Genomic DNA, 26,906 nt, shown 5'->3' on the forward strand with positions numbered 1-26,906 from the left:
GATTTTTGTTTACATTACAGCCATTGTTCAGGCCTCATTTTAAGGCTTTCTTGAGAGAGCTGATTAAGGCAGGAATTAAATCTCTTCTTTGAACAAAAACCAGCATGTCTAATCATTAAATTTATCCCTTGTTCTCACTAACAATTGCTGCTCTTCCAAATTAATCTGTTTAGGACACAAAAGATGTCTGAAAATATTTTTTCTTCAAATTTTAGTAATTTTTAGAGGGTTTTGTCAGAGAGATTTTTCAGAGAGTTTATTTTTTCAGTGAGTTTCAAGAAATGAAAGACTATGCATGGGAGTACAGATTTTGATGACACATATTTAAAAGAAAACAAAGTTACTGGTATTGTTAACTGTAAGGTGTCACGTACATGTACTTCACCAATGTAACTAGAGTACACAGTTCTGATTAAAGCTTTGGCAGCTGCTATCTAAACCTGAAAATTTCAAATGTATTTCATCTCCCAATCTGATGCTGAAAAGCAGAATCCCACCAGTCATTCACTCTAATTCTCCCCACATCAGAGAATAGATTAGAAAACCATTTCAAGCAGGAATTTGAAAACCAGATGTTAAGGTAGTGGTACAAGCTGATGGACAGACTGGGGAGACAGTAACCCTAGATTGGGCTGTCTCCTTCAACTAATTGCTATCCCCAAATCTAAGCTTCAGGGACTATTTTCTCCACTTCCAAGCCCACTCCACGATCCATGACTCCACAGCTCAGGCTCCCTGTAGGGAGGGCTCCTCTGCTCCAACTGAGCTATCTGACTTACGCTCTGCTTCCCAGAAACCTCAACCCCTTACACAACAGAAAGAAAAGGAACAAGAAGGAAACCGCAGAAGACACAAAAATGTATAAAAGCTACCACCAAGTAAGAAAATTCCCACAAATAAAAAGAATAGTAAGCTTATAATTGAGGTTATGTTTTCAAAACAACAGAAGCATTAGAAGAAACCACAACTAGTTAGTGAAGAGTCTCACTGGGTGTATTTAAGTCACAACAGAAGCCTGCTCTGTCCAGGGGCCCTGGCCATCATACCTGGCCGAGGGTCTCTCAGAGCACGTGGCGGCTGCCTCAGTGTGCCCAGGTTTCCTCTCAGGCAGGTCCACTTCTGCACACACATGGAAACCAAATAATCCACGTTTCAAACACTCTTCCATGGTGCACAGTGCACGCTGCAACCTGTCCTTACAAGGACTTCTCTCTTACACACACATTTGATACTAGACACACGCATACCAGAATACTAGATAAAGGATGGAAAGAACTCAACTGTGTAAAACTGCTGGTGCGTTTTTTAGCTCACAACCCACCTTGCAAACTGCCTGGAATGACTGAGGTGTACAAGAAATGCTAAAGTTTATTTATCTTCACCCGTACAGCTTGAAATATGTTCTCAATTATCTACTTTTCATTCTCAACTATGTACTTTGAATGCAAAAATTTTGGTGTAAGATATCTTGTTAATTGTCTTTCAAAAGATCTGCAAGTCCGATGATCTCTACAGCCGTTGTTTTGCACTTGTCTTTATCATAGCTGTGTTTCCGCACACAGACTTTTACCAGAAATACCAACAGAAACAGCACTACCCAGGAACAGGAGAGTGAAAGTGATGTCATTTCTGCCACCATTACTGATTGACCCTAACAGATTACCAGTTAAATAATACGTACAGTAATTCCCATACTCGAGCAATATTCTACTGCTAACGAGAAATCTTCTACAGCATCAGCATCAATTCTTATACTCCAAAATATAACACTTCCCTGCAATTGAGTGAGTACTGAAGGTGAAACTAATGAGGTATGTATTATTGTCTCCATGCTGATCCTACAGGAAGTTTCCAAAGTGCCTTAGCTAAAAAGCCACACGTGCTACACATTCAGGAGAAGAAATGCATCCTGAAAAGGAAAAGACAGAGGAATGGAAGGAGAGAGGGGAAGTATTTATGGCAAAGACAAGCGAGAGAGATGCAAAACATAGATAAAACTGAAGGCTCAAACAGCGACGTAGCGCAACTCAGGACTGAATTTGAAATAGGTCCAAAAGCAACAAGGGGAGAAGTTGCATGCTCACTAGTCATCATCCAGATGTATAACTGATGGATGTAGAGATCAATGTGTGGGCTCTTTGCAAAGCTACACCTGAGTTTTGGGTTGAGAGTGAAAAAAATGAAAGACTGCTGGAGAAAGAAAAGAAGAAAACTATGCACAATTTGCATAAAGGATTCGAGGAACAAGAGAGAGGACAAAGTACTTTTTCTGATATATTAATATTAGTTTAGCAAACATTAAAAAGTAATTAAAATCTCTGCGTTCTCAAATGTTAAATCCTCCTATTCCATATGAAAAGAAACAGAGAAAGGAATTCTGTAGCAGAGAAAAGGGAACACATTCATAAATATCTGCAAGCAAACTGTTAGACCGTTATACAATTGTGCCATTTATTAAGCCTAAAATAATCTATTCACAAAAAAAAGACAGGTTCTTGGAGCAAATATTCAAGAACTTCTATGGCACAATTCATTTCTTAACCCCTTCAAAACAAAATGTAAGTCATAACCATCAGTAATGAAATTATGTGCTTGCTTCCAATAAAAAATTACATATAAAACTCAAAGTTTAAGTCATGTTCAAAACATTACCCCATTGTGCCTTTTTTGGCTTAACCTTCAGTTTAAATTTTATGGGAGTTAAGTCTAGATTTTTAATCACCATTCACAGTACATACTTCTGATAATTAGAACGAGTAGTGTACAGTTATTTGTAATATCTGCATAAAAGATAAAGTATGTCTGGTGAGATGATGTAAGCAGCATCAAATACCGAGATCTGATTCTGGATCTCTGTCTATGATCACTGTAGCATAGGAAATAAAACAAAATCAAATACATGTTCTCATTTCATTCAATTCTCAACTCATTCCCTAATTAATACAGGTGAGCTGGAAGAAAACAGGTGATGATCATCTTGCCACTGTGCTTTAACTTTCTTATTTCCATTATTTGAAGAATATAGATTTCCTACTTTAACAGGTTTTATTCAGGTAGTTAACAGAAAAGACACTCCATTTCCTCTAACTCTGCTTCTGGGTTCCTACTATACAGCAATCTATGGAACAGTCAAGGTTGTTGTTCTAGGTATATTGATCAGCAGCAGCATTAGTTATCGTGCACTGGTGGTTTCTAGCTCCTACTAGGATCAGATACTGCTTGAAATGGTTTATATATGTACAACACACGACTAGACAAAACCTGAAATGCCTGTCGTATCTTAAACGTCCATTGGAAAAAAGCCATGTAAAAAGGAGCTACAGCAGCGTTTTTCCTCAATCCTTTTCTTTATCAGTCCAAATCTCAAAACAAAAAATAAAATTGAGAAAGCGAAAGGCAACTGGTTTTCTTTAAAAAAAGTGGTAATGTATGCATATATACACTATAGAAAAAGCTTGCACTGAGTAGTAAATGGTAAATACACCACGCAGCCAGTAACTTGCTCACACAAAGAGCTTGCCAGTAAATAGTTGTCTGATTTCTTGAATGAGCTTAGAGTATTTCTGTCCTTTTCCCCACAACAGCTCTGCCACTCCTCCTTCTCTGTGCTCTTTTATACTCTCACGATCCCGTATATTGCCTTTAGTTCTCCCACAAATCCCCTAAAACTCAGCTCCCGGCTACACAAGAAGCTGTGAGTGCTTGCACTTATCGCATTTAAAGATACCACAGTACTGTCTGAGCAGTCAGCAGGCTAGACCAAACACGTCGGTTTTGTTCCCCTCGTCAGTATATATCAGCCTCCCAGAACCTCTCCTCCTGCTGTCCAACTGCCAATTTTTATGAAATTTAGAGAAATTTTGCGCCTTTGAGAGAACTGCTTTACAGTTGAGTATGAGGCCAAGAGTCAAAAATCCTATCTGGGGAATAGGGCACAGGAGAGTATTGACAGACAAACAACAAACATCCCATAACTTTTTTTTTTTCTTCCTTTTCTCCCCCCACCCCTCCCTTTGGATAGTCAGCTAAAATACACACCTAGCCATGCTATAAACTCATTTATTCCCACAGTTTATTGATTAAGCTTAACCATCTCATAGAAGCAACTACATGTCATCTGAATGGTTCAACAGAAACAGCTAACGTAAGACGAGTTATTTGAAAATAATTATTTGCTGTCCCTGATTATTTTCTTGCCACTGGATGGCAGCAACAGAACCTCACCTTTTTCTGTTATCCTCAAATTTTATTTCCATTATTCATCTTCATTACCAATTTTAAACAGAATTTTGTACATATCTTAAGCACATTAAAGACTTTAATGCTTTAAAGTCAACACTGACAACCGTATTAGTGAAGTCATTAAAACAGCTTAAAGGACAGTGAGCTTAACCAGTTCAAAACCCAAACAACTTAATTAAATTCAGCTATAAAAGACTAAATGAATCTAGTTTACTTCAGGGAAGTTGTGTTTATGAAGATCTTTAATTTGCCAGTGTGTTTTTCTGCAAAGCCTTTCTTCCTTCCTCTATACACGCACCACCTTCTACTCCACTGAAAGTAGCTTCTTGCATCCAATAGATGCTTCTCATCTTTGAGTCTCCATCTAGAACTCATGCCAATGTTGTTCTGTAACTGGCTCAGCCTGCACACTACCTGAGTGTATCTTTCATTACTTATGCAAATCAAGCTTCTAATTCAATCTTTGCTGATTCGGACAATATGAGTTTTCCAAACTGAGTAAGTACAATTTATTCAATTAATTACCATTAATCATTTTGACAAGCCTAAATAAATATTTTAATTAATAAAAATGTTTTATATGAACAATTTAAATGACTGGCAGCATTACATGGAAGCCACACTATAACTGGTACCAGAGAGGTAAGGGCTAATTAATTATAAATAATGGTCTTGATTCTTCTCTGAGAAAAATCGATTGCATATTCAGTTACTTCCATGCAATTAAAGTCTTAATTTCTTTGAACTCAAACACGTTTCCAGTACTGCTCAGTCAGTTTTTATATCCTGATGCACCATAACATTTTTTTTTAATGATGCTTGCCGTTTGAAGGAAACTATGTTATATCCTTGTATTAACACAGGTGGTGTTTACAATTATAATGGACAAAAACGGGGAGCCGGAATGCAGCTCCACCTTGAAAGAGATATCCCTAAATTTCTGTAAAGGTTGCATTTTGCTGTGATAATTTCCTACTAGTGATTTCATACTTACTTGAACAACAAAGGATGTGTTCTTCTCATGTGCAGGTGCAAGTTTAGGGAGTACAATATGTTTTCCTTTCCTTTAAGTCTTTCCTTGCAATTATGCTAAATATCATGTTCTATGAAATATTTTTAAATAAATGGTAACAGTACCACATACCTTTCAATGTCAAAAGGAAAGCAGAACTTTGGAACACTGTTCAGCACTTCCTGTAAATACAAGTAAAGGAAATAAAGTTAGGATTTTTTGAAAGGCTTGCTTTTAAAAAATATCCAAAAATACTCGTAACAAATAACAAGTTCAAGGAATATATGATTGTAAAAAATACAGCACACGTTCCTGGACTGAAATAATTGATTATTAAAAAGGAATTAAGTTTGTGCTTTGGCAGATTGCAAAGACAATGCCATAGAAGCCCCAGGAGGGAAAGGCCTGGCCTGAAGGGTATTAACACCCTTCACATCCCCGCTGGGATTCCCTTCAACAAGGCCATATGGATTTTACAAGAAGCACCACACCATATGGGTAAGCCACGTCTGCTGCTACTTGTACCACAGACTAGCCACAGGGACTTCTGACAGATCCTGGCTCAAAAATACAAATGTTGTTTCAATTAAAATGCAGGCAGAGAAAAGGGAATGAAGTTGGCAGCAGAATGAATTACAGAGAGGTATAACAACTCTATACATGTTCCATAGTCAAATGCTGAAAATGATGGAAATCGTCTGCTGGTCCAAAGGAGAGATTTATATGATTAACCCTTTGGGTTTCACAAGCAAGACTTGCTATTAATAAAGGGAAGGGGGGGAAATCCACCAGATCGACATTCATAACCATAACATGAAAGGACAGCATCACTCTTTCTTGCAGAATTTTATTTAAGAAGCTGTTTAGTGGCAAATAAAATGTGTTAATTAAAATATAAAAATGCTCTCAAACTAGTCAACAATTTAAAAAAAAAAAAAAAAAAAAAAAAAAAAGAGTGAATTACCAGATAGTTAGCAGCAAATATTGAACAATGACTTTATAAGATCCCAGAAAAACAGATTTGATTTCCTTGCTCCCAACTGCGAAAACAAACCCCCTGTCAAATGCTTCAGCTAAGAAGAGACAGTTGACATCAACGTAGCTGGTCAAAGCCGGTCAATTCCAAAGGTACCAAATTCCCTTTTTGTAGCAGACCAACAGACATATACTGCTGTATACATGAGTTATCCCCACAAGGTGTGTGTTCTCAGAAAAATACATATTGATTGCAAGTTTACAGAGCTGCAGATGGGGCTTTAAGAACATGATCTAAGATGTTCACACTCTCCAGCCTGAACTCGGTTTACTGCATGTTGAACTCTCAACTCCCATTAGGGGAAATTATGTATTTAAATTCCTACACACCACAATGACTATTTACTTCAAACATTTGCCTGGCTCAGCGGACAGTGTAAAACATGAAGAACCCATGCAAGTTAATCAGCAAGGGGCGAATAGTTCAGGAAAAAGATGCCTCCGCGCACAACATGCATACATTAGTTGCAACATTTTAAAGGTATGTGATGTGCCCCAGTAAATCACCATACAGTACAAAATGGAAAAGTCAGCTTCTCTAGAATTTGTAAGTCATACAAGGGAGTTCAAGAAATCTTTGTAACTTTTATTTTGTCAGCACTGATAAAGATGGGTATGAAAGCCACATATTGTGTTTTGGGAAAGGTTATTAACTTAATTATGAACAATAGCAGTACATATAATATTCTCCAAAAGAAACTGCTCAAGCACCATCCTGACTGCTGCAAGTGGCCACTGCAGAAGGGTGGTGAGTGAGACACAAACAGGACAGGCAAACATTTGAATTTCTGTAGGCAGGAAACAAGCATTCACAATGTAGTAATAATAAACTCTAACAAAAGAAAGCAAGCAGAACAGGCTAATCAAAATTTTTAAAACAGAAATTTCCTAAGCATTTCCAAACAGTGTCTCACTTCAGGCTCATAAAGCTTGTTTTTCCTGTTCCAAAGAAGCAGTATTTTATACTCTACTTAAATTCTCTTTCCAAATCTGCACCTATTCTCACACTATAGGAAGTCATTTTCTCCTGGCTACTGAGGATTTTAATTGCTGCCTGGTGAGCTTAGCACTGACTCAGAATTGGGTATGGAAATATATTCACTTATGTTCCCCACTGTATTCTCTCAGAATAAATTATCACACAAGAAAAAGAAAACAAAAACAAAAAAACCAAAGGTATTAGCTCAATATTTTGACTAAACAACCTGAAAATTATGGGCATGTTTTGCAGCATCTTCCAGGCTGAGCTGCAGGACAGTGTCTCCCCCAGCCCTGCTCCATCCCTCCCCCAGCCAGCACACGTGCACAACTTCTGCAGAGCAGCCGCAGCTCGCTTCCCAACTGGCAGGAGCATCCCTCAGGGGACAAGTCTTTAAACCTCCGCACTCTTTAAAATTCAACCAGCCAGCAGGTCTATAGACTGGTGTATAAACAGTATAGACAAAAAAAAAAAAATCCTCTCTCAGCTTATGTCAGTGACAAAGCAGCTCAGCAGTTGACTGCTGCTCCCCTGACAGCGTAAGCCGGGTTTACACAGATCAATAGATGGAAGTCCTACCTAGCTTCCAGGGCTCAGTTTTCTCCCTTAATTACAGGTGCTATTCAGATTTTTAAAATGGAAGAAAACAAGATGCCCCCAAGATGCTCCTAGACAAATTTAAAATGCAAATGACATTATACACACATTCACATACACAATCACTATTCGCGTACAATTACAGTTGATACTTTCAGTCACCTCTCTACTGAATAAAATTTGAGCTGTCTCCTAATGGGTCATCATTTTCAAGCACCCATAACTCAGCCAGGACTTCCTCTTGAGTCAACATACACACTCTCAGAGAAAAGATTAATCTATTTATTGTCTTTTATTTTCATAGCTTCATAAAAGTATGTGCTTATTTCTGAAGACAAAAGGTTGTACAAGAAAGCAAAATATCCTTGATTCACACATCCCATGGTTATTTCCTCCTCTGGTTCTCACAGTATTCCTACTCTCAGGAATGGTCTCTGTGTCATAAACGAAAGAAATTGCATACAGGGGAAAAATTATAACAAAGTCGTTAAAAAAAAAAGTAACAGATTATCTATTTGCTTTCAAACACCAAATAACCATCTACAGTTTCATACACAATTGAGTTTAATTGCTAAGTTAAAGGATATCTGTCTCATTCCTTATACAAGCCCCAAGACAAAGAAGAATACCATAAAATTAATATCATGTGAACTACAGCACGCTGCTTCCCTCATAAAAAGCTTAAACAAAAATAGAAATGGTATTTAAGAAAATATTTCCTTTATGCCTACAGCACGGCAGCAGAAACTTGCACTCCCACAGGCCCATGATCCAGCAGTTTCATTAATTCACTTTCATCAGTTGCACTACAAAACTCCAGCCTAGCCTGGTCAGGCTCACCGGCTCTACATTGAGATATTATAGAAGCCTAAAAAGTAAGAATTATTTAGCATTCATTGCTTATTTTGATACCCATACAGCTAATTCTGTGTATTATCATTTTACAAAGTAATGTAAAATGTGATAGAAGATGCTTCTGAACTCATACAAGGCAGCTTTCTGGAGAAAAGCTCCTGATAACTCACAATCTTGCCCTTAGTCATTCTAGTTAGAGTCAAGATATACACCATATTCCTTACTAACTAGAAAAGACAGGATTTTTTTTTTTTTTTGGTAATATCTCAGTTAATTGATACAGATATACAAAGTCTTCAAGTCTGTTCCATATACATTGTAGAGTACAATTATTTGGGAGGACACTTGTTGTTTTTACAACTTGAAGAAGACACAATGTGATCTCACTACAGCTGGAAAAAGGTACAGCAGTTGCTCCTACAATGAAATCGTTCCAGATTCAACAAATATTACAGAATCAGCTCAGAATGTATCTCTACAAAGGTACGAGCAGGTTTTTTCACTTTAACTTAGGCATTTCAACCAGTCATGGTTGAATAACTCAATTCTATGTGGATGACGCTTGATGACTTGATGAACTGTCAGAAATTAAGTTCATCACTTAATATTATATTACAGAAATATTTAAGTACTGAAGCTTAACCTGATTAATTTATGATGTTAGAAGGTTGTGGGAAATATTCGCCCCAGCTTTTTTTTTTTCTTATTATATCAAATTCTGCAGCTTGCATTTAAGTGGAGAGGGAAAAGAATCTGATTTTTTCCAAGTGCATCTCTGTGAAAGTATTGAAAAATCTTTCCTGATCAGAATATTTTAAGGTATCCAGAATGCTGAACCACTTCATAAACAGCAGTTTAGGCACTGTTTTTTAAAACAGAGTCCTGTTATCTTCCAACTATTTCTGTGTTTATCTGCAGCGTAAGACTGTTCCTCAAGCAAGCAGGTATCTTCTCCCCCAGGTCCATTCTACATATGGAAAGAGCATCTCTGGAGGAGAAAGGGTACGGCCTTACACTGAGACACAGTCACTCCATGTCCACTGCAGAGACATGTCAGGATACCCAGAGAAGAACTGGCCTAAATGAAATAGACAGTAACCAAGATAATTTGAATTATTTAATTACATAATCCAGACCAGGTTACCAAAAATCATTAATGTAAACTAGCACTCAAACAACTATCTATCTATACGCATCTCTCTATCCTGTTTTGAAGCAGAAATGAACCATCAATGAAGTAGCAATTACAGGAGCACAAATAAATGGTCAGCCACTTGGTTACAAACCACTTTTGCGCTTTCCCCCCCCATAACCCTTACTTCAACTGTTTTCTTTCTCGGTAACAACATTTCTCTAGCTTTTGCCTTTCTCTTATTTCTCTATGTTATTTTTGTGAAGTCCTTTTCCCCTGCCCCTTTTCACTGAAAGGGTAAATTCTCTTTTTTTTGTCAGTCTTTCATCCCTGTCATATCTACTTTATTAAACAGTCTCCTTTTTTTTTTCCCCCCTTGTTGACAAAAGCTACTTGCTATTCTATTTTAGTATTTCATCTAATTGTCCTTCAAAATCCTTATTTTCTTCCTGCTAGAACTTCCTCTCCCTACTACCCTCTCTTTGAATGTCTTCTCTTGAAAGACCTGACTGTAGGTCTCTCTTTTGGTTTTTCTTACCAGTTTTCCCTACTCAAATCTCCATCTCCAACTCCAATGCTCTTTCTTCTTCACTCTTAACCCAATTTGCTCTCTGACCTTTCCTTAAAGGGGACTATTTCACCATTCCTTACCATAGTTTTTAGTCACCCTATGACAAGTCCAAACATACAAATAAGAGATCTAGTTGAGATTTAAGACTATCATGACAGATATTTCTGACTCAAACCAGTGACTTCAGTGGGAATATTTAAATGCTTAAATTTAAGCACAGATTTAGGTTCATTCTTAAATCAAAGCCAGGCTGCTTAGCATCTTGCAGCATTGAGCCCTTCATCTTCATGGCTCAACAAAGGTGAAATCCTAATGCTGCCACATAAAACAGCTGATGAAAAGGCAAGCTCTGTCCTCGCCACTGACTTTTCCTCTGAAGCCGCGCACAACCACAGCAGGGACCCATGTGAAGCCAGCAGCAGTAGTTATATTTCAAAGACTTAGCTCTTACCTCTGCTAAAAATCTCATCATAAAATTGTAGCTACAATAGAGAAAGGCCTAAATGGTTTGAATGATAAAAAAAATTTAATCCGAGATTAAATTCACGGAAATTCAAAGGTCTAAAATATGGAAGTCCTCTGTATCAGGCCTCCATAACTATTTTTTAACCTCTATGTGCCTCTCTCCAATGTGCATCATCCAGTGATCTATCTAGTAATTCTGTAGGGTATTTAAAAAACAAACAAACAAACAAACAAAACCACCACACTACAGAAATTAAATGCAAATGGTTTAGGCTGGAGATGTAAAGCTCTTTCAATAAATAAATAAAAATGTACCTTAAGATTACAGAGCTTCATTGTTGCAAGAATGAACCTCTAAATTACGTGGCTTTTAAAAAAAAAAAAAAGATATGAAGTTTAGCACGGGTTAATTTACCTGCTTAAAATAACCCTCAACTCTTCTGGAACTCATAATAAAGACACAAAAATTGACAATGCTCTTCTTCCCAGAGAAAGTTCCCATTAGAATAAGTGTTATCAGTTACTCCTATTACTGGCAAGACAAACAAAAACAAGACAAACAAAACCAAGATAAATAATACTTTGTCATACAGCTCTAGCAAGCATATAATATTTGTATCCCATGCACCAATAAATAGTTCCCCCTTACTTCCCTGACTCATGTCAGGGAGACCGTAAGTCCCTAGGCAATATCAGAGCGCTGGGAAAAACAGGAAATATGCTCTTCTGATTCCACTCTTGAGATTACTGTGTGGGCAATATTTCACTTTTAAGGTAGTAGAGTATTTATTATCTTTAAGAAAGTTCATTAAAAAAAAGACACCAGAGTATGACACACAATTTTCTATCATCATGTAGTAGGGAAAAAGTGACTTTTTATTAATATACACTTTCAATGCCAACATCTCTAACATTATCTGGGAACTCAGAGAAATTGTCTTAAACTAGAGCTAAGGTAGACATCGCTTTCAAAACCCAAAATGTAAGTCCTTGAAGGCCAGGTTAAAATCCACGTGTCACCCTGCATTGCTAAGAGGGCAGCAATATTTGTTTCACTTAAGACATCTTAAGATTTCCTGCTGCTTACAACACCAGTTAAGATGCATCTTTGGCAACAACAGTGAGAATCTCCAGTATATCCTGTTCAGATGCTATCTCTGCAGTGGTGAAAAAATAACCACCATAAAATAAAGCACATATTAAAATTGGTTCTTATTTATTTGTATTACCTATTAGCTTTTTCTTTCCACGTTGTAATACTCTGATAGCTCAGGACAGAAGTGAGCCTATTTGCAACATACCCAGCTCTACCTCTTGCTTTAAAGGGAAGTTTACAGTCTCAGAAATGTCTGCAAAACAGTATCAAGGAATATAACGAGTAGAACATAGTTGACACTCAGGTCAAAAGGCTCCTATTTGTATGATTTTCAATCATCATGGAAAGGAATTTCTAAAAGGAAAATTAACTATGAAAGTATACTACAAATAATAAATAACTGCATTTACATAACAATAAAATATACTGCAAAAGTCATAAAATTTCACATGACAAACTCTTCTCTTGATGACACTTGACACATTTCAAGTCCATGCATATTTTGTTCCAAATATCTTTTTCCTGCATAAATTCTAGCATTTCATTGGAGACTTCAAACTATGCACAGTACTAAGTACAAAAGTAACAAACAAAAAAAAAAACCAACTGCAATTCTGATGGAAGTAGCCAAGGCAGAACACCCACAACACGCAGCAACCAGGAAACTAGAATAAAAGGTCAGAGGCAAGAAAAGGAGAAGATAGTTTTTGAGGCAGAAGGGAGAAACCAGCTAAACGGATTTACTTTATAAATTAGATAATGGTTTCTATCCGCACACAGCACCACGTTGTCTTTTCAATACAGGCGATCAGACGTTGCCAGACTTTTGCATGTACAACCAGCAAACATTTCTGACAACTACTGAAGTTCTTTCAAGTCTCCTCTTAGCATCACCGTAAAAAGTCTGGATTTTTCCCTAAAATACACTTTTGCAGGCTTACCGGTAAAAAACAAACAAACAAAATACTCCACCTTGTTTAAAATACCACTTTACACCTCCTGACTCCCTCAGTTTTCTAACCATTATGCTTTCACCCGGGCTATTTCAGAAGCAGAAGCAAGCAAGCAAACATTATGACTACGACAGTCAAATCGGGAACAGCAACATGAGCACAACATACGTAATTGCTCCTTTTCCTGAACTAAATCCTAAGTATAAATAAGAACTGCATTAGTTACCTAAAATACAAGTTTTGAAACAGAGTGTCTGTAATAGCAGGATGTCATTCCTTGCCTAGAAGCTGGTGTGCACAGTACTGATGTACACAGAAAGGTCAGCAACAACTCCGCAGATTGCTTATATGCAAAAAGTGGCCTGCTCAGGCTGAGGATTGAAACTGCGTCTTATAATGCCAGGTGATGCTCTTCCAGAATCAGAGCTTTCCACTGATTTTTTCATAAAGTGACAATACAGCGTATACCGTGATGACAACCTGATTTTGCTGGCAATTCAGAAACTTAGGAGTAGTTAATAAATGAAGTATCACATAAGTTAAGGAACAACTTGGGTGCCACGCCAAGAGAAAATATCTGTAGTAGAGTGTGACTTATGCAGACAAGTAAGGCAAGACAGTCCAAAGCTAAACCCTTGACCAGGCTTGTCCATCTCTAACCGTGCAGTCCTACGGGAGACCGTGCTAGCTCGCATGGCTGTCTCAGTAGTAGGGGAAGTCAGGGAACCACGTTATATTGCAAAGGGTAGTGAAACCAATTACATGTGTGAGCTGAGTTTCTTAAGCTAGAAGAATCTATAGCCAAAAGAAAAGGAACCGAGAAAGGAAATCAGCTTCTAAGGAACCTGCTAGGTTTATTGTTTCACAATTACAATTATTTGTGATATTTTTAAAAAGGAAACAGTTATTTCTTATTTCACAGCCAGCACAGGTCAAACTCTAAGCCTCATCATTACATACCTCAACAAGAATCACTTGCAGCAATAGTTTTTCAGTACTACATTCAGGTATTATCAAGTGTTGAGAAATGGAAGAAAGATGAGACAACTCCAAGACCAAAGAGGGACAGGGAAGAAGCAAACAAGCATAATTCTAAAGCGCTAACGTATCTCGTCTTACCAGATGCAGACAGATGACTAGCCCAAAAAAATAAAATGCAATGGACATACAATTAGACATTTTTTTCCCCGAAGAGATATGCAATGTACATTCACTGTGCCTACGGCTGAACCTGTCCAGACCTTCTGGCTCCCTGCTACAGCATCATTGCTAGAGATTACTCTGCAACAATTTCAGGTTGATGTTTCTGCATGTGAACACCTGTCAGCCACTTCAGCACAAAGTCAATCAGCTTCGCTTAGACCTCTGATATAGCATAAGCCAACTTTGAATAGCCGAGAGGAGAGGGAGGCAGCTTCCACCAGCAACCTAGGAAGCACAAGCACCTACATCAGGAAGATTTTCAGCTGCTTCACTTTGATCTAGAAGAATGAAACTGCCCATGCTCAGGGAAGACGCTGACAAATCTAAATATCCACCGCACTTACTGAAAATTAATAAAAATCTTCTTCCTACAGCAGGATTTCTCTATAAATTGAAAAGAAGTCTTCCCTGTTCCCAACTTTAGTTAAAATTCAAGAACTGACACACTGAGTCTGCACTGGCCCAGTATGTTTTTTCTAATAGTGGCCATTAGCCAGTGAAGGACAAAGGGCAGAGATAAGCATGCACTGCAACCTCAGAGACAGGTTATTTCTCAGATGTGGATCTTCTGTTACTGATTGTACTTTTATTAGTGACTGCAGACAGAAACTGACTCACACAAAAACCATAATTTCGACATCTCTGCTTCGGGAAGAAGCAAATAGAGTCTACCAGCCAGGTAGCTCACAATGCCTTGAAAACCTATACAGAACTAATGAGTACCAGAAATAACCATATTCTGACGGATTAATACATTTCCCTTCCTGGTCACCTGCCTGGAGATGCTTCACCTTCACTAATTCCTCATCCTGGATCCCAAACCATGTAGTCTGGACCCCTCCAGCTGCAGCCCACTAACCACCCTTGCCTTGCTCTTGCTGCTGGCGAAGTCCTCTGCTGCTCTAGTTCCTGATCTCAGTCCCACCAAGTCTCATTCTTTGGCACCAGAGTGCCCTGGTTCCCTGATTTCATCATACTTGGATTATGACATTTGATCACAGACCGTTTCCTAACATAAATAATATGTAAAAGAAAGTTCTTTGATTTAACAAAATACAAACAAATTATTTGAAGTGACACTTCAAATACCTGTAGCAGTAACAGTGAACCAATGTGCCTCAAATGCTCTCCCAGTTCCACAGAGAACTATCACCAAGAAAGGCAGAGCAAGAGCCAAGAACCAAACACAGGGTTCGCAAATATTGCATCCAGTACCAAACATAAAAAGAGGCTGAACTAGTTAGGCTACTCCTCAAAGAGCAGCAGTAAGCTTGAGACAAGAGCAACGCTGAATGTAAAACAGAGGCAACATATCAAAGACTAAAGCGGGTGCAGGATACTAAGCAAGTAGATGAGAAGTATAAGGTTGCACGGAATAAGGAATTAGGTGACATTAGACTGCAATAATCTGAGGGCAGCTGAGGTCAATCAACAACGACACCACACGTGACAATTTGGCAGTCTTTCTGGAAGATGTTCCAAATGATTGTCATCACTGTTTCAGCCACCAGTTAATTTTTTCTTCTTTGATTTGGCACACCGCTGAAGGTTGTAGGAATAAGCCAAATCACTAACGGTTATTCTCTATAGGCTGATACAGAATATCTGAAGGACAGACAAATATTAATACTGTGCGTATTTGCACAAACAGAGAAAAGAACATTTCTACAAAACATAGTCCCCCTATATCACAGCTGTATGAAAAAAAAGTCTAACATATGCATACAGTCTATTAAAATGCACATAATTTATTTCACTCAAAATGAAAACATATCTAACAAGTAATTCCATTCATCTGGCCCTTTTTCACCCAGCCTTAAGATATACAAATGCATGCCTTTTCACCAGAACACAGCAGCTGGGAATGAAAAGGAAAGCATTCAAATGATCATTTTCACATCATATTCCATCGTCTTTTCACCAGCTTCTCTCCAGTCTTTCTTTGAGTCCCATTCTGTTACAAGAGAGCTGCTTTTTAGATCAATTCATATTTCCATAATCCACACTGCTGTTTCTCCCTCTCCTCCCCAGGGTGGACTAACCCCTGCATCCAGAACTATGGCTTACAACTGTCATTAAGACCTATAACAATAACAAGATAACAAAAGAGCTGGTAGAGATGAGGCTAGCCAGTACCATATGCTGATCAAGTTCAACATTTTTAGCTTAAAAGCTCTATAAAACAAAACTGCCACAATCCTGAAAACAAGCATACTTGATGTTGCCACCTGTCCTCAAAATTTCAAGAAAGTTCCAAGCGTTCAGTGTTGGGCTTTTATGACTTCAAAAATAGAGAAGTCTCAAAATAGAGATTTATTCTGTCTCTGATGGGATGAATTAAAAAAAAAAAAAAAAAACAAATGAGAATGCATCTTGGAATATTTACATCTTGAATGATGTAAGGGTGTCGGTGACCCTGGGTGTTCCCAGCATATTTAGGTGGGCAGTTATTTCACAGAACATTTACCAGGACTGGAGGGATTTTTTCTGTTCACACAGCACAGTTAGCAACTACATATACACCTCTGAACGTTTTTCTCCCTATTGTTTATGAGCTGTGATTTGCATAGACAGAAAGCATTGCTGCCTTAGATAAACAGTGTTCTTCAATAAGAACAATATTGTTTCAAACATAAACACAAAGTGTCAGGAAATCATAGGAAACTACCTTAATCTGATAAAGCTTACTTGCAACGAACAAAGTTGTCATAATCTCAGCTCGGTTAACTGTTTTCCTCAAAGTTGCACAGCAATTCAAGTTCCAAAATACCCTTAACTAAACAATGATGTGTAACATTTAGACCAAAACTTTTGAAAATTAGTAATCTCATTAGTAATCTCCTTTCTCATACCAATGTACCCAAATACTAATCAAACTTGTTAATACACAGGCAACAATATCCAAAAGCCTTTTTTGAGATTTCACTATCAGTAAACCAAAAAACACCAAAGCAAGTACCTATCTAGTTAGCATAAACATCTGAAACATGTATTTAATGCCTCATCAGAACACAAGAACAAAGCCATCAAATGCAGAAAGTCAGTGAAATGCATCCCCTAACAGCATGCCTCCAGCCTTGAAAAGAGTGTAAACAGTCTCATACCTTCTGGGTTCCTGCTGCTCTCTTAGGAGAGCACAGAGGAACACAAAATCATCACAACTGGCTTCCACACATTATTTTGACCAAGACAGACTTTTGCTTGCTTCTTGAGATTCTTTTCTTTAAACAAAATTTTAAATCTTTAAAAAAAGATTTAAATCTTTATATTCTTTTAAAAAAATAATATAATCTCTTTCATATCGACCTCGTTTATATAATTGCTGCCACAATCCATACAATTAAATATTCCATCCTGCAAGAAACTGAGCACTTCGACTCCAATCAGACATTCATTTAAGCCAGGCTTAACTTTCAATAATTAATACACACATTGAACGTAAAGTGTGCGACTAGTGCTTTGCTGAGGCTAACTTATTAGTACTTGCTATGATTTATCCCTTAAACAACTGATGTTTACACACATGCATGTATATATATATTTTTACATATATGAATATTTTCACACAAACCTGATAGATTTACATGTGTATCAGGCTTTAGTAGTTGGGTCACTGCAGAATAAGGAGTAAGGTTTATTGCTCACAATTCAGTGGTGACTTTTGCATAAAGTGATACATTAAAAAATAAAAAACAGATGTCATGATATAAAATAGGAGATAATAACACAAAGGGTGCTACAGTAACTTCATAGAGAAGAGTAGAGATTCCTTACATGGGATGCCATATCCCTTACTGGTTACTCAACTGCAGGCTTTGGGAAAAGCCTGATCTGAAAAAGCAGATTTAGTATGCTTGCCTTAGAAAGCAGAGAGCGAGAGAAGACAGGTTGAACTCTGCAACACAACAAACAATCTAATGCAGATTCTCAATTCTTTCTTAACCCACACATTCAGTGAACAACTTGTTGTCACATTTCATATCACTAAGCTTCCGGTAAGACCGCCTCCTGCCACATTAGCTATTTGTATCATCTTTCAGGTGAGATGTTTTTAACCAGCAAAGAAGCAGCAGACTAAAGAAAGAAATTATTATGTGAATAGAAGGAAGAAAAATAAGAACTATTCAATGGAACACGATTTTTTATACACTGTATACTCCAGCACCTACTGTAGATGGAAATCACTTTAGGGCAATAAGCAGTCAGGTTAGAAAGCAACTAAAATCTTACACAGCTAAAAATAACATCCAGAATAGTTGTAACTACTTACTTTGTAAGAAACATTGGACTTCACACACTTCAAAGGCTAAGACAGCACAGAAAGCAGTGCTGCCTCTGGCAGAGCCACTAACACCTGCTGGTACTACCAGCACCGTGCCCTTGTCCTTCCTTGTGCCAACACTACTCCTTTTCCCAGGAATGTTTCAACCTTCTGAGGTTACTGGGAGCTTGAGCGGTTTTATTTCCAGAACAGCTACGAATAGACGCATCCTGGAGGCATCAGGACACATTTGACATCAATATGGCTTTGCCCCTGACTCCACAGCCATGAGGAGACAGCCAGCCTCAGCAGATCTCACTTCTGCAGGGTGACATTAATTTCTGCAGAGACACACATTTTCAGTCATGAAGTATTTAATTTTGGAAGCAAAGGTGTTCTCTTTATCTGGATTGCTTCTCTAAAGCACTTAGAAAATCCTTCATTTTTAAAAACTAATTAATTTTTTTTTCCAGCTATCATAGCTTTATTATTTTCCCTGTAAAGACTTCCATTTGAAAATGAGCTTGCAAGGCTGAAATTAAACTCCAGTCTAACCAGTCTGAATAAACAAAATAGGAATGTCAAGATTAAAAATATACGCATCTTTTATCATAAAAATTTCATTGAGCACAAGGGGAGTTTTGAACATTTTAAGATAGAGCCTGTAGGCATATACATTCAAGATACATTTTAAATAAAAAGAATATTCCACTAAATGGCTACAACACACTCCTCACCCAAAATGTGAGCTTGTGAGGATAACCAGAGAAGAGCTATAGACGCTCAAATCAGGAAACTTCACATTTTTTTCCACAACGCTGAGATTATTCAGAACTTTTTCAACACTGTCAAACTCATGTTTATACCACTAATGCCTATACGTCCGTAAATTGTAACTCTCTGATGTCTCAAACAGGTTAGTTCTTTCAGCTTTGGGGGTGCGTTTTTAATAAAGATTGTCTTTGAAATGTAGCGTGGTTCTTTGTACTTAGAATTCTACACGGCATGAATTCATCGTTTAATTGATAGTTCTGAGAGTCACTAAGAAGTAAATTGCCCCCACCATGAAATAACACCAAACCAAAACAAAACAAAATCAACTTTTCTAAATACTCCTGGCAAAGAGAAGTATTTTTCATTTCCTGACTTGAAGCATTACTCTTTTTTCTTTCCCCAATCTGTGTTTTTCCCTATGCCTTCTTATTCTGGCATCTGAAGAACTACCAGAGAGAAAATAAGTGGTTTCCCTGCAGTCTTGGCAGATAACAAAATCAACAATGAATCTTGCAAAATCTTTTGTGGTACTAAAACTGAGGCTTAATATCTGCTTTACCTAATGCACTCTGTGTGAGTAAGTGATTATGTCAAATTCCTAATGCTCCCTTTTTCCTGATCATCTGTAGTTTCTACATGCCACCCAAAACAGATGTGATGTTCTGCAAAACAAGATTTTGGAAAGTCTATATTTAAGAATAAAAGAGCCCAAAAGAAAAATACTGCCCAGCATAAAAGAAAATGGCAGCCCACGAGAATAAGAAAGAGGATTAGGAATGAGTAAGCATTGGAAAGTTCAGGCATACTGAAGAGAACAAATGTGAGAAAGAGAAGGAATATATCGAAATGGCTTAGACAAATTTTCTTTGCATTATGAAAGCAATAAAAAGGTGACATGATAAACTGTAGAAAAATTCAGGAAGAGAGGAAAATATTTTGCCCACTGTTATCACATCACTGTGCAAACAGACAGCCCTGAGATTTTAGGAAAGATGATTTTTTGGGATACATCCAAAAACCAACTCACACATTTTACATTTAAAATAGAAATGACTGGAAAATAGGATGCAGAATATTATTTTTCTCTTTTTTGTTTTTTCTTTTTTTTTTTTTTAAATATTCTCCCCACAAACTTTCACTGACATTAGCCTTGATAGTTTTAGTGAGATCTCATTTTAAAAAAAAAATATATCTGACAGATAATCAGGTCTCCAATCCAAACCTACCGAGTTCACCACGCACACACACACATGCGCACAGAAGGCTTCTGCTGATTTCCCTTGACTACTTGGCTCAGGGGTTTGCTAGAGAAGCTGCTATGTATTCAGTTCAAAGGCTCTAACAGGAAAATTTCCCTTGCAAGGATGAGGTTTATCTAGGAACACAAGCAATTTACCTGAAACACTAGATTCCCTACACTGCTGAGAGACAGCATGCAGGTGTAGGTTATTCAGAGCCCAAAGGCAGAGAGCTGCCTGAGGACTCTGGTTTTTATAGTTTATGTATGTCCGTTGCATCTTTGTATGATTTCCTTTCAGTCTTTAGTGGGCTTCATCTTCTAATCATTTTTCTACACCAGCTGTTCTTTGAATAACCTTCAACTTACTGAATAAGCTCCCATTTTTCTTCACACATAATTTCTTTTTTTTTTTTTTTCTTTTTTTTTTAAGATCAAGTCTTTCTTAGGGAAAAGAAAAAGAACAAAAAAAAACAGAAAAAAAGAATTTAAATGACAAGGAAGATGATCATTCTCAGCCACAAAAATTATCAAAACTTGCTGAATGTCTAGCTAAGAACAGATAACAGCACACTTTGCTTGTGTACCATTTATCACTATAAGTTGCTCATGTTTCTGACTGATGCTATTCCCTAACCAGACATCCTACCTTCTACATTTGTATATTTATTCCTTTCATCATGAATCACCTTATAGCTGTCTTTATAGAATCTTGTATTATTGATTTCAAAAAAAAAAAAATCAATGATTTATCAAGATCTACTGTGCAAAAATATTTCCAGGCCATCCATTGTGGTGATATTACCAATGAAGAATATGTTTGACTCAGTATCAGTCTAAAAAGAAGAGCAGAGAGACACTGAGTCAGAGACATTCTATTTAGTGGTTTTATGTACCATTTTCTATGAAAATAAAAATATTTCCATGGAAGAAACTTATCTAAAAGTTGCTGAAATAATACAATTTAATAGTCTCATTAAATTTTAATATTAATAACTTCAGTAAAATAGTCTAGGGAAAAAAAAACCACACTAATTAATAGCTTTGCTATCACTACAAACAGCGAAATAATCCATCAGTCCTGTATGTACAACCTTTCCTTTGAAGATTAATTATAGACAGAAACTAGGATTTTCATGCTTTCAAAATCCATATGTTTAGATCACTGTCCCTTATAAGGGTCTGAGGATTATTTTTTCTCCAAGCAAATAACTAGGGTATCTGCAAAATATTATTAAATAAATATATAAAATGTTGTATTGTAAAGATTTAAAGAAGCGGGACATACGGGTTCTGACATTAAAAGGACATACATGTGCAGCTCTTCAACTTTTTTGTTCCGGTGGTTTTATTTAACACAATTTACAACACCAATGTTCAGCAAAGTTTTGTTGATAAACTGTCCAAATTTTCAATCCTACGACACATAAAAACCCAACACTTCCAACAGAAACAGCTTATCAAATACTCTGTATCAAAAACAAGGTGATATAGGGAATTAGTATGATATACAGTGCTCTACAACTGCTGTTGCATATTCCTGTCACAAAGGCATTCTAATCACCAAGCCACCAGTTGGGTGAAGACTTTCTCCCCGCTATCATTAGCATCTGCCTCTCCACAGCTGAATAGGAGAGCTTTTTTATTATTATTCTAAGATAAAAAAAAAGTTCAATCTCATGTTTCCAACCTGGTCTCCAAAGTCCTCCGGGAACTTCCACAGTACCACTGGATCTGTAAATAATTGACAGACAGCATTAATCAGAGGCAAAGGAACAGAGTATTACAGTCAGAGTACATTAATATTAAAGAGAGGGTCAGCTTAGCGTCAAGCTTTGAGGCAAGTGCAAAAATGTAACTAAAATCTAAGGAAGATACTGGATTATTAAAGACTTATTTCATATTTATGAAACTATATGTTTATTGTTTTACATACGGTAGCAGGTTACAATGTACTAAACTATTTTCATATTCAACTCTTTTTTTTTACATTTGAGTACTTCCTTTTTTAAGCACATGTTCAATTTTCATATTTTAATTTAATTAAGAAATAAAGTGATATAAAACCTATTTCCATCCAAGGGAAAAAAAAAAAAAATGTAACATGATAAGAAGAGGAAAACAAAGATCTCCGAGGTATACAAAAGTGTAATTTGTGATTTTAAAGACAGTACCGATGTAACCAGCACTCTCAAGGAAGATTTTGGAAGAGCTAGCACATTTGAGTATCTTCTGTTCAGAGCCATTTAAAATCAGCATTTCAATAATATCTTAAAGTTTTCATTAACCTATCATAAATTGTTAATTATCAAAATAATCAGTTATTTAGGCTATATATTAGCCTACAATTAACATTATTTTGAAGGCATCTAACACAATGACCTGGACCATAACCTTTCAACAAAAACCGAATTATGCTATTCATTGCCCCAAAGCTTTTAATCTCCCGTGATACAACACCTTCCCAAGGCGCTGCTGTACCAGAAACACCCATGAAGCTTCACAGCGCCTCTATACAACAGATTAGCACCAGCATTTGTCCCTATGCTGAAGTGAAATTACCCATCTTCCTGCAAGGGAGACCCAGGTTGCTGCCAAAGCCTGGACTAGAGGAAGAGCTCTCCAGTTCCTGCTCGTGCCCCAGCCGACGCCAGGCAGCGCCTGCCGCCACTGCCCGGCCGGCCGACGACAGCTCTGGGTGCCGGAGGCCAATCAAATAAATGGAGAAACCCGCCAGTAAGCACCGGGGGACGCTGCCTGATGAGAACTGCAAACTCTTGGCTACCTCTGGAGCTGCTGGGATTCCATCTTCCGAGAAGCCAAGATCTGGGAAACATATTTGGATTTCCACTTCAGTCTCTAACGCTAGCTCTGTCTGATAAATCAGAAACTTCCTTCTTATTGCTACATCTTACATCAGAACCAGAGGGTTCTCCACTTTTGGCACGCTGGCCCACTCACAAGGAACTGGAGGCTGAAGCCAGCATCCCTCCGTCGTCCTGGGCCAGATGTTAAACGAACAGTGGAACACACATTTTGAACCTGCCGGAAAATTCAACTTGTCAAGCAACTAAACCTAACTTAGACCTAATCTTCATCTAATTCAAATCTAATTGAGATTTTAGATAAAAATTTGACTCGTATTGGACAAGTGCATTTTTGCTCCTAAGAACATCTGGGGAGGGTTCTGCAGCTATTATTTAAGAAAACGTATACATTTTGCACAAAGAATCTTCCTCCATCTACTACGGGAAGCAAGAACTTTTGGAGGCAGATATGAAACGAGGTAAGATGCTGTTTATAAAAACATGAGAGCAAATAAACAGCTACTTAAAACAGAGGCGCTTTTTCCCATTATTTTGTGTGTACTTAAATCACAAACACATCTGTGTAATGACAAGTTAAAAAGAGGACTTTGAATATCTCAGTGCCTATACTGTAAGGGATCTCCTATTTTTAATTCAATTTAGCATCATCAAAAAGAAAGTAATTATATATCAACCATGATCTCCTATAAATTCAAGGAGCAGCAAGCATGGAAACAGATATCAAATACTCACTGTTAAGAAATTCAAAAATTACTTGCTAAAAACCACTGGAAACTCTGCAGAAACCAAAAAATATCTTAAAAGAGGATGCAAATTTAAGGCCCTGTGTCCACAAACACTTCAAGCATAAATTCCTCTGCAAACAATCAATCCCACTGCACTCCCACTACCAGCTACTTGGTGATCCTGTATCATCATCTCTCTCCTGCTGGTGCAGACCATTCTACAGCTAAACACTGAACCACATGAGGGAACCGACCAAGATCAAATCAAATGTCTGGAATTTTTCAGGTCAGTGTCAACTAGACCAGTTCCCCAAAACCATTGCCTTTGTGTCAGAAAAAAAAAGGAAGAAAAACCAGTGAATAGGGACTTGCGGTAAGAAGAAAGCGGGACTGCTTCACCCGGCAGCAATTCTCCTTCAGCATTCGCTAGACCTCACGAAATACAAGCTGGTTGCTAGCTGCTTCTAGTTCCATTTCTTATCACCGCTTTCTTGTTCAGGAGTACCCAAGTCTTGCTGTACCATTTATAGTAGCTTCTATTGCACAACTCGAGAGTTAGTGCCTGCGACTAGGTGCTCCATTCTGACAGAGCATCGCCAAGGAGAAGCAGACTTGGCAAGCTCACCTCTTCGCAGCAATAAAACCGGGCAGAGTATTTTGGCAGATGTGAAGTAACAGTTACATGAGAAACACTGAGAATATTGAATGCTTTAGCAACACAGTAACAAAATCACAGGGTTTTCTGATACTTAGTAAAATGTTTAATGTATAAACTTCTAAATCAGAAAGAAATGTAATTTCTTTCTTTCAGTGTTCTCAGTGGAAGTATAACTGCCAGGCTTCAAAAAGGGAAGCAGATCACAATAGCAAAACTCCAAGCATAATTTTAAAAGGTCCCGATCTGGAGCAAAGTACAATCTCAGAATTAAGCAAAACTTGGCTCTAGGTAACTTGGGGTATGGGGTCAAAAATCGGGTAAAATTCACACCTCGGTGAGGTGCCAACGGAGTTGAACAGCATTGCACAGGAGCACCTTTTACCTACTGGCAACAAGATCGACAGCTCCAGTAACTTCTTTTGGTGCCCTGATACGCTAACAGACATAAAACCTGCAATTATAATTTAGTGTGCTGCTCAGTTTGATATCTTCACTTCATATCATCAGGGCACTCTCGTAGTACTTTGGTCTCACTTGACATAATAAAAATAACTCTAAAGTAAATTCCAGTTCACTGAACTACAGGTATAACAACATTTATTTTTATATTGTGAGAGGCTAATTAAATTCATGTGACCTAAACAGGCAGAATAATGCTCTTAATACTCCTTCATGTATTTAAAAAAAAAAAAAAAAAAAAAAAAAAAAAAGCGCCAACATTTAAAAAAATTCGTTTAACTCAATTCAAGAAAAACATTCACTGCTACATTCAGCAAAAATTAAACACCTCCAAGACTCATCCAACTGCTTTGAGCCAGGTTTTCCCGCTGTTATTACTGGCTTTTAACTGGTTATTTTAGTAGGTACTCGCCATACATTTATTAAGTAAGAAAATCTGATGTGACTTGTGCTTCAAAAAGAAAGGTCACTATACTCTTTCTCTGTCTTTACTCTGAAAACAAACCCTAACACCTATAAAAAGTCTTGAGATTTTATGATAATTATCCATGTCAGGATTGGGCTTTTTTCAAATGACGATATTTCTGCTTTTGGAGCTTGGCTCAGGCAGCATCTGACACATCTTTGTGGCAACTTCTCACAAGTGCTACAAAGGCAGAAACAAAAGCGGACTGGTTTAGAAATAAAAAGAGAAAGTATAATCCAATTCTGCAACTTTATGCACTTTATCTTCAGATTTACAAAGACCGAATTTTCTTTTCCCTCAGGATTACTTTCCAGATACCCCAGCCGACCTGGCAATGTTAGGTCAATTTTATGCTGATTTTATGGGTGAGAGGATGAGAATCACTCAGAAATAGCTGTTGCTCTAGCTGGCTGAGGAACTACTGAGTTTCTCCTCATTTACTTTTTCTAACAGACTTTTTGGGACAAACACCTTGCACCAATCCTAAGTAAACGTAGCAGTAAGAGGAAATTGTTAAGTGCACACATGAAATAGTTTGTGTACTGCGTGCGCAAACGTATATAATCTTGCACCCATAAACAGCTGTATGTACGTACAAGCACTGCCTCTTCCTATACCTACTGCATGCAGGGCAGACACTTCTTACAAAAGTACATTTTAGCACATGCCAGTAACGTTCGAAAATTCCTTATGCTACAGCGCTGGGAAGTATGTCTCCCAGGTGTGAATTTCACACTGCTGCAAGGCTGCAGCTCATGCATGCAATTGCTAGAAATAACTTTTGACTTATTTGACTACTTTTGCATCATTTGTGATCATGTAAGTCCATATATATTTTCAAAGAAAGCGTTTTATAGTAAGATTCAGAAAGAACCCCGAGGATCACAACTGGAAGCAGATGCAACTCTTTGTGTAAGTCAGAAGAGAGACAAACATAGAAAGGTTTGTTGAGGGACCAAACTCAGAGTACAGTATACTTGATACAAAGAGAAAAGTGAGTCACATGCAATGCTTAAAATCAAAAGTATTCAAAATGTTGCAATCTAGAACTGCTCCACAAGAAAAATGCAGGCAAGTATGATACCTACTAAGAGAAGAGGAAAACACAAAATTATCCTTAAGGTATGTAACTCCTCTCCACAAATCTACTCCTATACAGGTAACTTCATCAAGCATGCCATCCGTGTTTTTAGGAAAACCACTTCTAACATATTTTAACTTCTGTAACAAATATAAGAAAATATAGAAGTACTATTTCTTATGACAGAGTAGATTAGAGAAGTAGTGCATTCAAAACTATGAAAAATAAAAAGAGAGAAAGCTTTGTGAGTGGTAACCATCCCAAAAATATTTAGATA

General features: G+C 37.4%; 1 protein-coding gene across 2 annotated transcripts in view; it reads right to left on the reverse strand.

The window, feature by feature from the left end:
• Positions 1-26,906, reverse strand: part of DENND1B (DENN domain containing 1B) — a 159,575-nt gene that overhangs the window by 95,920 nt on the left and 36,749 nt on the right. For both annotated transcript variants that reach the window (XM_086462730.1, XM_086462729.1), the window contains exons 3-4: positions 22,103-22,146; positions 5,387-5,436 (exon numbers count right to left, since the gene is read on the reverse strand). In XM_086462730.1, coding sequence (XP_086318856.1) covers positions 5,387-5,436; positions 22,103-22,146 — 94 coding nt within the window. The remainder of the gene's footprint in view (positions 1-5,386; positions 5,437-22,102; positions 22,147-26,906) is intronic.

The sequence above is a fragment of the Leptosomus discolor genome, chromosome 3 (assembly GCF_034619465.1).
Source record: "Leptosomus discolor isolate bLepDis1 chromosome 3, bLepDis1.hap2, whole genome shotgun sequence".
NCBI classification, from domain to species: domain Eukaryota; kingdom Metazoa; phylum Chordata; class Aves; order Leptosomiformes; family Leptosomidae; genus Leptosomus; species Leptosomus discolor.